General features: G+C 40.3%; 2 protein-coding genes across 2 annotated transcripts in view; both read right to left on the bottom strand.

Annotated features, from left to right (window-relative positions):
• Window positions 1–2,928: 2,928 nt before the first annotated feature.
• LOC138013726 (collagen triple helix repeat-containing protein 1-like) lies at window positions 2,929–3,491 on the bottom strand. The gene is made up of 2 exons (XM_068860804.1): window positions 3,450–3,491; window positions 2,929–3,276 (listed from the first exon to the last, which is right to left on the bottom strand). Exons 1-2 carry the CDS (start codon window positions 3,489–3,491, stop codon window positions 2,929–2,931), a joined length of 390 nt encoding a protein of 129 aa, XP_068716905.1.
• A 4,313-nt stretch (window positions 3,492–7,804) lies between these two features.
• The window catches only part of LOC138013725 (uncharacterized), a 26,972-nt gene continuing 19,801 nt past the window's right edge, over window positions 7,805–14,975 (bottom strand). Inside the window, exons 6-8 of the mRNA XM_068860802.1 lie at window positions 14,071–14,207; window positions 9,242–9,484; window positions 7,805–8,282 (exon numbers count right to left, since the gene is read on the bottom strand). Of these exons, the coding sequence (XP_068716903.1) occupies window positions 7,935–8,282; window positions 9,242–9,484; window positions 14,071–14,207 (728 nt within the window). The 3' untranslated portion in view covers window positions 7,805–7,934. The remainder of the gene's footprint in view (window positions 8,283–9,241; window positions 9,485–14,070; window positions 14,208–14,975) is intronic.

Below are 14,975 nucleotides of genomic sequence, written 5' to 3'. Positions count from 1 at the left end.
GTCTCTGACTCGTTAGAGAGGATACAAGAGCGCACAATGGCCATAATTTATCCAGAGAAGGGTTATAATGAGGCCCTAGTTAATACCAACATAGTCACACTACAAGAGCACAGAATAGACGCGTGCGAGCGGTTCATATCTGGCCTAACACCACAGAATCCTTGATATCAACTTGTGTTAGACCGTATCGATGCGGCTGCTTCCTCTTATCAGTTGATATAAAACGAATTCCAGCGTTGACACTGATTTAAAAAGTTTTTAAAAAGTAAAACGTTTCGATCACTTCTGTGACCTTCATCAGTTACTTATGCAGATATGACTAACGATGGTAAAAAGGCAAGTAAGTGACGAATAAGCATAACGCTTGTGCCAAAAAATGTTCTAAAAATTCTTGAGATTGAGGTACACAAGTGGAAACTCAACGTGCTCGTTGATTGAGTTCTCTTCGTTATTAGAATACCGCGCTTCCTAAAACAACCGCTGGTTCCATTGGGGACAGATGTCAAACAATGTCCCAAAGTCCGTGCAACGGCGCGTTTGTGTTGAACAAACTTTGACTTTGCTAGATCGAGCCATCTCTATTCCGTGCACAGACGAAGAAAAGACCGCCGAGTTTCAGCGTGTAACCGCAACGCTTAAAGCCAATGGCTATTCGGCACGGTTCTTTGACGGTTGTAAACCCCGTAAACCACGCGAAAGACATGGGGAGCACGCGTAATTTAGTCGTACTTCCCTACGCTAAAGGCGCCTCTGAGAAAATTACAAGAGTGCTAAACCAACACAAGATCAAAGTAGCGCACAAACCCGTCCGCACCGTCGGCTCCTTTTTTTAGAAGACCGAAAGATCAACCAAAGAAAGAGGACACAAGAGGCACTGTTTACAAGACCGAATGCAATGATTACGCTGCAGTGCCGTTCATCGGCCAGACGTCACGCGCCTAAAAAACCAAAACCAAAGAACATTCTAAAGCCGCCGCGTGTTTCGACAGAAACTCTCAACTAGCCCAATATTCCAAAAAACTGGCCACAGCTTTGATTTTGAAAAACGTGTCAGTTCTTCACATCTGTCCCCAGTGGAACCAGCGGTTGTTTTTGGAAGCGTGGTATTCTAATAAGGAAGAGAACTCGCTCAACCAGCGCGTTGAGTTTCCATGTGTGTGCCTGAATCTCAGAATCTCAGAATTTTTAGAACACTTTTTGGCGCACGCGTTATGCATATTTGTCACCTACTTGCCTATTTTACCATCGTTAGTCATATTTCCATAAGTAACTGATGAAGGTCACAGAAGTGATCGAAACGTTTTACTTTTTAGAAACTTTTTAAATCAATGTCAACGCTGCAATTTCGTTTTAAGTTAATCGGCTTGCGAACAATCCGGCCCAGATCTATAAAGTGAAAGGAAAGGAAAACAACCCTTCTTTTCAAAATTAGTCATACTCTATTAGGAGCCTGAAGCACAGTGGAGGCGCCCTCTTAGCAGAACCAGGGGGTGATGGAGAGACAATTTACTCAATATCCTTCGACATTGCTGCATTGTCCATTCCTGAGATCCAGGAAATAACTCAGGAATGGGAGTAACGTAGCGAAATGTTGTAGCCGCAGCAAAGTCACCCGAGTTGTAATATGCTTCTTCTGATGACGATGATGATATTTTGGGATATAAATGCTTCAAGTAACAGCGGTGGCATTCTCAAATTGCGGCATGTTTATTCCGGGGGTAGCGGTAGCGGTAGAGGGTGGGGGTGAGGGGTGATTAGCTTTGGGTTAGGATTTAACCTTATTAACCTAATCACCCCTCACCAACTAACCCCAACCCCTCACCAGTGCGAAGTGCGAGGATCACGTTTCTCAATTTCGTCTAATACAGTTACGTACGTAAGTAGTGTTTATGGCCATGTAAGTAAATCATGATATCAAAAAAGGAATTGCTATATCCAATACTATTATTTACTTTTCGGTAACATCTCATGAAAATCTTTCAGAAATTTATCTAGTTTAGCTGGATTTTGAATCCTAGAAAGGCCAACATGAATCCTCTCAGTAATAAGAGCTTCATTTTATTTAGTTTATCGTAAGGCCGTGTGTTAATATCATTGCGAATTATCAGCCAAAGGAAATAAATAAGTAAAGTTTGACATTTGGGTTGACTGTGTGAATTGTGAATTTAGGTGCTTGTCATCATATATTATATAAACAATTGCTTTTGTCCAATTTCTAGTTCACGTGAATTGTCACAATAAAAGGTTCCTCTTCAAAGAGTGTTTTTCAGCGGGTTTTATTCGTCCATCCATCTATTTATTCATCAGTGAATCCGTCTGCTCATTCCGTCGTCCTTCTTTCTAATTTTCAGTTGCTAGTTCGTTCCTTGGTAAATTCATTCATTCATTCATTCGTATTTCTTTTGGTCGACTACAAACCAAATTGAAGTGAAAGGGATGGGGACTAAAACTTATCTCTCGAATTGTACCAGTGAGAAATCGTTTCATTCTAGCAAATAACGCCTCACTTTCCCCCACCCTCCCCTTCCTATTGTTTCCATCCACAAGCACTTTTCTGTCACCAGGGCCCAGTTGTTCACAGGCTGGATAACTTTATCGTGGGGATAAGTTGCTATCAAGAGTGTGAGATATACCTCGCGTTAAACATTGACACTGGTTTTAGAAGACGCCTAGGTTTAATTTTTCGCGATTACCCACCGGATAAAGTTATTCGGCCTTTTAACAAATCAGGGGGTCTGGGTGAGAGTGGGTGTCGCAGGAGCGCTGCTCTTTTTAAGAAAGGCCAAATACAAAAGCTTGGCGTTAGAAATATTTATTGAAAAATGCAACATCAACCTCAATTTAGGACACCATCTTCGGCCTGCTATCATTTCGTACTGATTTGCTAATCCGACACCCTCTCAGAAGTTGAAACGTGACGCTGCTTTGTTACTGGGACCGAGGAACTTCTTCAATCATCAAACGAGACACTGAATTCCATCCAGTGTGGCCATCAGAGTTACCATAACCATTGCAATTTCCGATGTTGATCCCAACACGGATTTTGCCCTTGTGGATGTTCTCGCAGTAGCCCTCTATTGACCCAGGTTTGTGTTCATCATAGCCGAATCCTTTTCTCACCCACAGCACCACATAAACAGGCCTTGGGCCACTGCATTCTGCACCGTTGAAGGCAATGAACCATCGCTTACAGCAGTGGTCACAGTACAAGTGGAAATTGCCTTGGTAAACAACACGGAGAGCGGTGTTATCTGTGGTTTTTGTAAAAAGACAATCCTGAAAAAAACAACGAAAATACCTGAAATCGTGGAGCTAGTTACACAACGTATTATTTCTTGTATTAGAGACGAAGTTTTGGAAGAATGGGTGGACCACTTTTTTAGCTGCATTTCTGTAATTAAGAACTGATATTTTACTCCCAGGGGGGGGGGGGGGGGGAACTAACACACCAAAACTGCATGTGTGTTGCGTGACAATCCTTCAGGTCTCATGTTGTCCTTGAAAAGTTATGTTGGATAGTGCTGCTAACCTAGGACATCAACACATAAAATATCTTTTTAAAAAATGTTCTTTCTATAACCCTTAAAATAAGGTTTAGTTTGTGAAGTTTGGAATAAATAGTGAATGTCAGTTGAAAGTTCAGCTGACTGACGGAAGACCTCGAGACAAAAGAAAGTCACTCAAATCTTCCCCGGACGCATCAGGCTGAGCGATGTGCATGCTTCTTTATATCATTCACTTCCAAAACCTAAAAATGCATATACGTATGATTCGAACTTAGGCCAATACCGATACTAATTTTGTGACATAACATTCGAGCCAGTCTTCTTCTTGCTTAACTGGTGTGTAGCGATTCTCTGATTCTCGGTCCAATAGAAAGGCCTTCTTCCTTTTGTTTTTTAGCTTGAAATAAGTTTTACCTCATGCAATGATGGGAAAAAAACGATGTAATTCCCAGAAACTAGACAATGATTTTTTTAAAAAAATGGGCAATTTATGCTAGAATTTATTTCACTTCGCTACTATTAGATTAAACAAAATGGTAAAAGAAAACGAACTTTTCTTGGCCTTTGATTAAATATGTCTTTAGTTTTGGAAATATACGGTATTTTGTACTAGTGCCCAGTCCCCTGTGGAAAATTTTTTTTTTTCGGACATTTAAAATTATCTTGAAATGTCCAAGCACAAAAATGATGTACTCAATAGTGTTAACATCATAAAGGTAAATCCAGCCACCAGAAAATAATAAAAGTGTTGCCGTTTAGCTGAGAAGATTTCTGTGCTAAAAATAACTTTAACGTGATAATATATCATTCTATAGAGCGGTTAAGGTTTCACATCTTATTGCTGTTAACAATGCCCCAAAGTTATTTCGTGTTATATAAAATGGATCAACAGTTAGACCGCCCCCTCACTTATATTCATAAAACAGATCTGGGCCCAGACCTCAATTAACCCGAGAATTTGGCAGTTTATTGCAGTTTGAAGACCTGCTTGGAAACAACAGAGTGTCGCGACTCTAGTGGTGGCATAACTGTAGCAATTTAAATGGAGGCATACCGCAGGTTACCCGTCTAGGGCCGATGTTGTCGGCGGTTATGTCTAATGACCTCCACCAATACAGGCTCCGGCGCGCAAAATACGTGGACGATCTCACTGCTATCGAAATTATTCCCAGGAACGCACCATCCGGCCTATCATCCATTGTCTCGCAGGTTCAATCATTTGCTTCAAGCAGTAACATGTGTCTCAATCCAGTAAATTCAAGGTTTTGGCGGTTGACTTTTTACCCTATACTAGTTTTCAGTGTCCTCCTATTGCCACGGGCGGTTCCTCTTTGGAAGAGGTTAAGTCATTCAAATTTCATGGCGTCCTTGTTCCTCACCACTTGAAGTGGGAGGCTCAATGCGACTCTATAGTGAAAAAAGCCAACCACCACCTCTATGCTCAATCGTCCGATGAACACTTGACTACGCTAGCCTATTATATGCCAATCTGCTGCGATATGTCTCTGACTCGTTAGAGAGGATACAAGAGCGCACAATGGCCATAATTTATCCAGAGAAGGGTTATAATGAGGCCCTAGTTAATACCAACATAGTCACACTACAAGAGCACAGAATAGACGCGTGCGAGCGGTTCATATCTGGCCTAACACCACAGAATCCTTGATATCAACTTGTGTTAGACCGTATCGATGCGGCTGCTTCCTCTTATCAGTTGATATAAAACGAATTCCAGCGTTGACACTGATTTAAAAAGTTTTTAAAAAGTAAAACGTTTCGATCACTTCTGTGACCTTCATCAGTTACTTATGCAGATATGACTAACGATGGTAAAAAGGCAAGTAAGTGACGAATAAGCATAACGCCGGTGCCAAAAAATGTTCTAAAAATTCTTGAGATTGAGGTACACAAGTGGAAACTCAACGTGCTCGTTGATTGAGTTCTCTTCGTTATTAGAATACCGCGCTTCCTAAAACAACCGCTGGTTCCATTGGGGACAGATGTCAAACAATGTCCCAAAGTCCGTGCAACGGCGCGTTTGTGTTGAACAAACTTTGACTTTGCTAGATCGAGCCATCTCTATTCCGTGCACAGACGAAGAAAAGACCGCCGAGTTTCAGCGTGTAACCGCAACGCTTAAAGCCAATGGCTATTCGGCACGGTTCTTTGACGGTTGTAAACCCCGTAAACCACGCGAAAGACATGGGGAGCACGCGTAATTTAGTCGTACTTCCCTACGCTAAAGGCGCCTCTGAGAAAATTACAAGAGTGCTAAACCAACACAAGATCAAAGTAGCGCACAAACCCGTCCGCACCGTCGGCTCCTTTTTTAGAAGACCGAAAGATCAACCAAAGAAAGAGGACACAAGAGGCACTGTTTACAAGACCGAATGCAATGATTACGCTGCAGTGCCGTTCATCGGCCAGACGTCACGCGCCTAAAAAACCAAAACCAAAGAACATTCTAAAGCCGCCGCGTGTTTCGACAGAAACTCTCAACTAGCCCAATATTCCAAAAAACTGGCCACAGCTTTGATTTTGAAAAACGTGTCAGTTCTTCACATCTGTCCCCAATGGAACCAGCGGTTGTTTTTGGAAGCGTGGTATTCTAATAAGGAAGAGAACTCGCTCAACCAGCGCGTTGAGTTTCCATGTGTGTGCCTGAATCTCAGAATCTCAGAATTTTTAGAACACTTTTTGGCGCACGCGTTATGCATATTTGTCACCTACTTGCCTATTTTACCATCGTTAGTCATATTTCCATAAGTAACTGATGAAGGTCACAGAAGTGATCGAAACGTTTTACTTTTTAGAAACTTTTTAAATCAATGTCAACGCTGCAATTTCGTTTTAAGTTAATCGGCTTGCGAACAATCCGGCCCAGATCTATAAAGTGAAAGGAAAGGAAAACAACCCTTCTTTTCAAAATTAGTCATACTCTATTAGGAGCCTGAAGCACAGTGGAGGCGCCCTCTTAGCAGAACCAGGGGGTGATGGAGAGACAATTTACTCAATATCCTTCGACATTGCTGCATTGTCCATTCCTGAGATCCAGGAAATAACTCAGGAATGGGAGTAACGTAGCGAAATGTTGTAGCCGCAGCAAAGTCACCCGAGTTGTAATATGCTTCTTCTGATGACGATGATGATATTTTGGGATATAAATGCTTCAAGTAACAGCGGTGGCATTCTCAAATTGCGGCATGTTTATTCCGGGGGTAGCGGTAGCGGTAGAGGGTGGGGGTGAGGGGTGATTAGCTTTGGGTTAGGATTTAACCTTATTAACCTAATCACCCCTCACCAACTAACCCCTACCCCCCCACCAGTGTGAAGTGCGCGGAGCATTTCCCTAAATTTCGTCCAACACGGTTATATATGTAAGTAGTGTTTACGGACATGTAAGTAAATAATGATACCAAAAAAAAATTGCTATGTCAAAAACTATTATTTACTTTTCGGTAACATCTCATGAAAATCTTTCAGAAATTTATCTAGTTTAGCTGGATTTTGAATCCTAGAAAGGCCAACATGAATCCTCTCAGTAATAAGAGCTTCATTTCATTTAGTTTATCGTAAGGCCGTGTGTTAATATCATTGCGAATTATCAGCCAAAGGAAATAAATAAGTAAAGTTTGACATTTGGGTTGACTGTGTGAAATGTGAATTTAGGTGCTTGTCATCATATATTATATAAACAATTGCTTTCGTCCAATTTCTAGTTCACGTGAATTGTCACAATAAAAGGTTCCTCTTCAAAGAGTGTTTTTCAGCGGGTTTTATTCGTCCATCCATCCATTTATTCATCAGTGTATCCGTCTGCTCATTCCGTCGTCCTTCTTTCTAATTTTCAGTTGCTAGTTCGTTCCTTGGTAAATTCATTCATTCATTCATTCGTATTTCTTTTGGTCGACTACAAACCAAATTGAAGTGAAAGGGATGGGGACTAAAACTTATCTCTCGAATTGTACCAGTGAGAAATCGTTTCATTCTAGCAAATAACGCCTCACTTTCCCCCACCCTCCCCTTCCTATTGTTTCCATCCACAAGCACTTTTCTGTCACCAGGGCCCAGTTGTTCACAGGCTGGATAACTTTATCGTGGGGATAAGTTGCTATCAAGAGTGTGAGATATACCTCGCGTTAAACATTGACACTGGTTTTAGAAGACGCCTAGGTTTAATTTTTCGCGATTACCCACCGGATAAAGTTATTCGGCCTTTTAACAAATCAGGGGGCCTGGGTTAGAGTTGGTGCCGCAGGCTCGCTACTCTTTTTAAGAAAAACCAAATACAAAAGCTTGGCGTTAGAAATATTTATTGAAAAATGCAACATCAACCTCAATTTAGGACACCATCTTCGGCCTGCTATCATTTCGTACTGATTTGCTAATCCGACACCCTCTCAGAAGTTGAAACATGACGCTGCTTTGTTACTGGGACCGAGGAACTTCTTCAATCATCAAACGAGACACTGAATTCCATCCAGTTTGGCCATCAGAGTTACCATAACCATTGCAATTTCCGATGTTGATCCCAACACGGATTTTGCCCTTGTGGATGTTCTCGCAGTAGCCCTCTATTGACCCAGGTTTGTGTTGATCATAGCCGAATCCTTTTCTCACCCACAGCACCACATCAACTGGCATTGGGCCACTGCATTCTTCACCGTAGAAGGTAAATAACCATCGATTACAACAGTTGTCACATAGAAAGAAGAAATTGCTTTGGTAAACAACTCGGAGAGATGTGTTATCTGTGGTTTTTGTAAAAAGATAATCCTAAAAAAACAACGAAAATACCTGAAATCGTGGAGCTAGTTACACAACCTAATATTTCTTGTATTAGAGACGAAGTTTTGGAAGAATGGGTGGACCACTTTTTCAGCTGCATTTCTGTAATTAAGAACTGATATTTTACTCCCGGGGGGGGGGGGGGGGGGGGGTGGTGGGGAACTAACACATCAAAACTGCATGTGTGTTGCGTGACAATCCTTCAGGTCTCATGTTGTCCTTGAAAAGTTATGTTGGATAGTGCTGCTAACCTAGGACATCAACGCATAAAATATCTTTTTAAAAAATGTTCTTTCTACAACCCTTAAAATAAGGTTTAATTTGTGAAGTTTGGAATAAATAGTGAATGTCAGTTGAAAGTTCAGCTGAAAACGGAGGACCTCGCGAAAAAAACCGTGCTTCAGACAAAAGAAAGTCACTCAAATCTTCCCCGGACGCATCAGGCTGAGCGATGTGCATGCTTCTTTATATCATTCACTTCCAAAACCTAAAAATGCATATACGTATGATTCGAACTTAGGCCAATACCGATACTAATTTTGTGACATAACATTCGAGCCAGTCTTCTTCTTTGCTTAACTGGTGCATGTGTAGTGATTCTCTGATTCTCGGTCCAATAGAAAGGCCTTCTTCCTTTTGCTTTTTAGCTTGAAATACGTTTTACCTCATGTAATGATGGGGAAAAAAATGATGTAATTTCCAGGAACTAGACAATGATTTTTTGGCAATTTACTATAACTCTTGGGGATATATTTGATGAAGTTGTGTAGACCACTTTCATAAATGGCTACCACCTGTACTGCCCTTATTTTAAAACAACTATTCTTTTAAAATTGGCTCGTCACAGCGAGCTCGAGGCTAGAAAGGCTTATTAGCATAAAAACAGAACAATATTTTATTTGGTCGTCATTATGAAAGAGGTATGTGGCTTTTCAAATCCAGCAAACCTTTATTAGGCCGATATCGCGACCGTCGGCACTTCTCCACACGCACTGCTTCCAGTTTCTATGATCAGCATCTTTTCCACTCGTTCCCGCTTCTCCCTTCAGACCAGGTTGCCCCGAAGGTCCTGCCACTCCCTTTGCTCCTTTGGCGCCATCGCGTCCGTCGCGGCCTGGTAACCCATTTTGCCCATTCACTCCATTTCGTCCTGGAAGACCCGGCGGGCCATTGGGGCACTTAGATTGAACCTGCAGTGTGAAGGGTGATTAGTAGGGAAGCGTAGCTATATAGAACCTCTTGTAACGTTTATATCCTGTAATACACTGACTACCTCTTTTGCTTTTACATTCAAATCAGGTCAAGTGTAACTTCAATTCATGTCTATATTATTCAAAAACTCCAGCGGAGATAATAAATGGTTAAATTTGAACATAATTTTGTTTGGAAATCGCCCTTGAGACTTGTGAGACATAGAAGAGAACTTCCCATAAAGCCTCGTAGCCATGCCTGAATATTGATATATCGAACAAAGCCTATAGAGTGTTTTCACTCACGTGATCAGAAAACTTTTTTTTCCCACCGAGACAAAAGAAAACGTTCGCAAGATAATTGAGCTCGATTCCCGGATGATTAATTGGGGACACCAACATGGCCGCAGTCAGATCAGGTGAAAACACTATTCCAGCTGAGATAATAAATCAGATATGGCCGATTCTAGCCAGAAATATTATTTTCATGAAATCATGCATGTTTCATGCTTGGAATAGATGACGCTTTATTTTCAAAGGTTACACATTTTTAACAATAGCTTGCCACTGAATGCCAGTTCGTTTACTATGGTTATCCTTTGAAATTATTACTGAACTGGTTCACTGACTCTAATTAAAATAACAAATGCTTTAAAAAAATCTTGCGGGTAGGCTTGAAGTACAAGCAATCCAGTTCGATTTTTGAGTCTTTGCTTTTCGTAATTTGGGTAGCAAATTAGTGACACTGATCGTTTCTTAGGAGAGCTGTTATATTCCCTGATGAACAAGATTTTAAAACACTGCTGCTGTATTTCTGATAAAATGTAGGTAAGAGTTTTGGACGAACTAAATCATTCATTTTTCGTTTAGAGATTTTCTTCGCCAGACTTTGAAGGTTCGTCGTCTGTCCGGGAACCTCTTGTTGTCTTTTTTCTTTTACGACTATCCTGTTTCCGGGGTGTTTCCATCTTTATCTGGCATTGTGTCTAAACGAAAGGAGCCCTCTTTCTACGGCCATTCGATGGATAAGTCGCAGACCTAAGAAAATAGCGTCCGTTCACCTTGAAAGCTCGTTCTAAATCCCAATAATTATACTTCACAAACTAAACTCGACAAAGAAACCAAGTCAGGCAGCCTACAAAATCTTCTGTACTAGCCCTGAAAGGAGCCAAAAGAAATGGATACGGGACTGGGAACTTGACAATGCGGAGATTTTGGACTCGGAGTCAATTAATTTATCTTCTGCCTAGAATATGTACAGTTAGTACGAAACTAAGGAGCTTCCAGTTCAAGTTTCTCCATAGGAGAGGATTCTTTTTTGTATAAAATTAAACTTTCGGAAACAAATCTGAGTTGCGTTCGTCAAACAGCACAAGAAGCACTGCTTCATCTTTGAATTCCCCACCACAAAGGCCTTTTGAAATAGTGTTGAACTATCTTTGTTGATTTAACTCCAACCTCACAAGGTTTAACTTTATGTCAATTCTTTACTGAATCATTGCTTACCTCTTGGCAGATATTACATTTACCCCTGTAAATACAACAACGTTAAACCATCCTTAACTCAACTAAAACCTAACTCAGGCTACTCATATAATTTGGGTAAGGTCACAGTGAGATCTCTCGCGTGCGGTGGCTTTTTATCTGTTGCATTTGTTTGAGTATCGTGAAGGGGCATAATGGAAACTGGTTTTCACCTTTTTTTGGACTGTGAAAATGGGACATACATACTGCACTGGCATTTATCCTCTAGGAAAGGAATAAGCATTTCGAAAATGGGGTTTCGAATCTTTCGAGGTCTCCGACACTATTATTTGACACAACTTCTCACATGAGGTTATTTTTTAAGTTAAGTTCTGTATCAGTAGACCTCAGCAGTCACTTAGGCCAAGTTTGTAGACTACCAGGCTCCGCAATGTCAGCGGTTTATTGGCGAATACCGATGGAGTGACATGCCCAAAAGGCATCAGTCGGCACTTGCATCAGTTTCCAAACAATCACTAGGATTTGATAATTGGGATTTGGACTACAAATTTCCTCCTTGTTTTTGTATTCCAAACATACGGGTCAAGAGCTGACTAAATTCCACCAAGACAATTACGCGGATTCAGTTTTTCCTTAATGGAAGGATCAAGAAGCAGCTATCAAGGTACGAGAAGCAGCTAACGTTAATTGCAGGTGCTCTCATCTTGATGAGTTTGTGTTTTTCGCTCTTCGTGCAATATGGAACGCTTTGTTTTTCCCTTAACGAAGTCTTTTCATGTGTACTCTACCTGTGTAATTTTGTGCGATGAATGAATTGATATAAGAGTCATTTCATTTATCGCTGGAGCACTGACTGGGGTCACTTCAGGTGAAACTAAAAAGAACATTTACAAAAACATTTTTTTCTGTATTTCTGTGTAAGTGGGTGGTAGGTGAAGACTGTTAAGGTCACATGAGCGTCCATGGTCCATCGAATCTGAGGTTATCCAGGTTACCGTAACAAGACTATTTAGTATTTAGCCTTACCCCGGACGATACATCCTCGGCTATGTCGCTGGAACGGGAGTCCTGCGCGCTTTATGGCATTCTGAGCACTGCCTTCAAAAACACTTTAGAATCATTACAACGCTTGAATCAAATCATTATCTGCATGCCCATGAACGAGATGCCCATACCAAAAATCAGTCTACACTGATTTAGTTTTGTTTCCGTGTCAAGGCTCAAGAATTAATTAGAAGCTATTAGAAGACAAAATTAGATACTTGAAGTTAATTTACGACACGTTTTTCGCTCGCTGTCTTTCGGTTTCGTAGCTAAAACGAGCCGCTCGTTTTAGCTACGAAACCGAAAGACAGTGAGCGAAAAACGTGTCGTAAATTAACTTCAAGTATTGGTTGGGCCAACCAATTGAGGACTCACTTTGTCCTTAAATCTTACTTTTGAAGTAGACGGCGAATTTTGACCATCTGCTAGTAGCAACAATAGAAACATAACCACGGGAATCGATCTCTTCATCTCAATGGTGGAAACTGATGGTGACCTAAACCTCAAGTTCTCATTCACAGAATTTATAGTTGGAGACCGGCTCAAATCAATTCTCCGTGTGATGTTGATTTGGATGAGTCAGTAATTTAGACTAATTAGACTAATTATTATGATCTTAAGACTTCAAGTTCTCAATCATAGAATTTTATAGCTTTATAAATTCTTAGGCGTTGATTTGGATGAGTCAGTAAGTTACCCTGACGAGAATTTTCGTGTTCTGTTTGAGTTCAGTTCCGGTAAGGAAGCTGTCAGTTCCCTTTACGAATTACGATGCAACTCTGCGAACTTACGAACGCATTGTTTGTGAAAAAAATGTTTAAAAACTTGATTTTCCAAACCAATTGCGAAGATTTTAGCGAAGTCTTACAATGGAGACACTCGACACTTGATATTTGATTGTACATTTTTTTAGTGACTATAGAATGTGGGCTCGTCCTTTTGACAAGAGTATGTAACACTATACATCATAAGAAGAAAAAAGAAGAAGAAAAAATTACAAAAAATGTCAAGTGTTCACGGTTCAAGTGTCCTAACTGTAATGAAATCCCTCTGGTTTTCAAAGCTAATAAATTAAATGTTTACATTTTGCATAATACAACTACAAATTTACAATCATGCTTGTACAGCGTATTTGCCTTGTTAACAATGTTAGTTTGAATTTTTGGATTTGCGATCCATTGGCAAAAACCATCAGAGCAAGTCTGATTGACGTATAAAGGATTGGAATATATAATATCTTAACTGAGACAATATTTTGAAAGGTACTGCATTTCGGCAAAATGGTCAGGGTTTTGCGTGGCCACTTTTCTTCCCCGCTAACCAGGTTCTCTATTCTCGCGCTTTCAGGCGAAAAAAATCCACCTACAAATTAAAATCAAGGCAGATGCAATTACCGTATACATATATATCCGAACATTCCAAAAAACCAAAACAGAAACTGTTTAAGAAACCGCCCTACTTTTAAGCCAATCAGACTAGAAATCTGAAAGGTATAGGAATGGACATATTATCGTCTAAACAAAAATTAAAAAAAAGAAGTGTTACCCGGGTATGGAAAAAGACAGTTCGAACTAATAATCGTTTCAGCAAAACACAACGAAAGCGACTTTTTTTTTCTTTTACTAACTCTTTAAGTAGAGGAACCTAGCCGATAGCCAACACATAGAGGACTGGTCTACGTTGGTAAATGGAAGGATAACTCTTCTTTCTTTTTCTTTAGAGTGAATGAAAAGATTTTTGTCGATTAACTTATATACATTGTTAAAGAAAACTGAACTAAACAATGTCGTGATGAGCGCATGAAACTGATTTTTTGACTCTTGTCAGTGGATGGCAGGAAGAACAGATTGGGAGATTTTCTGGAATCGTAGCAATAAAACAAATTGTTATATCTGCCCATAAACGAGATGTCCGTACCTTAAGTCTGTCTGCACTTTTGTCTGCACAAAAGTTGATACCTAGAATTAATTTACGACACGTTTTGCGCTCGCTGTCTTTCGGTTTGGTAGCTAGAACGAGCCAACCAATTGAGGACTCTTTTTGTCACCAAATCTTACCTTTGAAGTAGATGGCGAGTTTTGACCATCTGCTGGCAGCAACAATAGAAACAGAACCACGGCGGTCGATCGCATCATGTCGATGGAGAAACTGATGATAGCCTGAGCCTCAAGTTCTCGATCATAGAATTTTATAGCTGGAGGAAGACTCAAATAAATTCTTAGGCGTTGATTTGGATGAGTCAGTAAGTTACAGTGACGGGAATTTTCGTGTTTTGTTTGGACTTCCGGTAAGGAAGCTGTCAGTTCCCTTTAGAACAGTAATGCAACTCTGTGGAACGTTCGGACGCAGTTTTTTATAACAAAAAAAGATGTTGAAGAACTTGACTGCGGGCCTCGGTAAAGACTTTCCAAAATAATTTTGCAGATTTTTAGTGAAGTGTTAATGAAACCCTTCTGGTTTTTCGAGCTAGTAATTTACATCTTGCATAATTTTCTATTTATCTCCAGTAACACTGAAGGTTGGCTTACATTTTTGGATTTACAATCTAATGGAAAAAACCATCAGAGCAAGGCTGATTGAGGTATAAAGGAATATCTCGGCTAATCTTAAGTGAGACAATATTTTGAAAGGTACTTCCTCTTTCCAGCTGGGTTTTGCATGGCAGCTGCTCTTCGTCGCTTCCCAGAGTATGAGTTTCAAGATGATGTCAGTACACTGCTCTGTTCTCGCATTTCCGGCGAAACAAAATCACCGAAGAAAACAAATACAACCGTTTCGTATCTCTTAAAAGTATACCCGAACATTCCGTAAAATCGATGACAGAAACTTTTAAAAAACCATCCTACTTGGAGAATACTAGAACTCTCAAAGGGAGGAATGGATACGTTACCCTAAAAAAATATTAAAAATTGTGTCACCTGCATTAAACTAATATTTGCTTTCACTTTTACTTTGATTCGAG

Source organism: Montipora capricornis, chromosome 8, assembly GCF_036669925.1.
Source record: "Montipora capricornis isolate CH-2021 chromosome 8, ASM3666992v2, whole genome shotgun sequence".
Classification (NCBI taxonomy): domain Eukaryota; kingdom Metazoa; phylum Cnidaria; class Anthozoa; order Scleractinia; family Acroporidae; genus Montipora; species Montipora capricornis.
The sequence above is the reverse complement of the archived record's forward strand: the minus strand, read 5'-3'. Positions and strand labels throughout refer to the sequence as shown.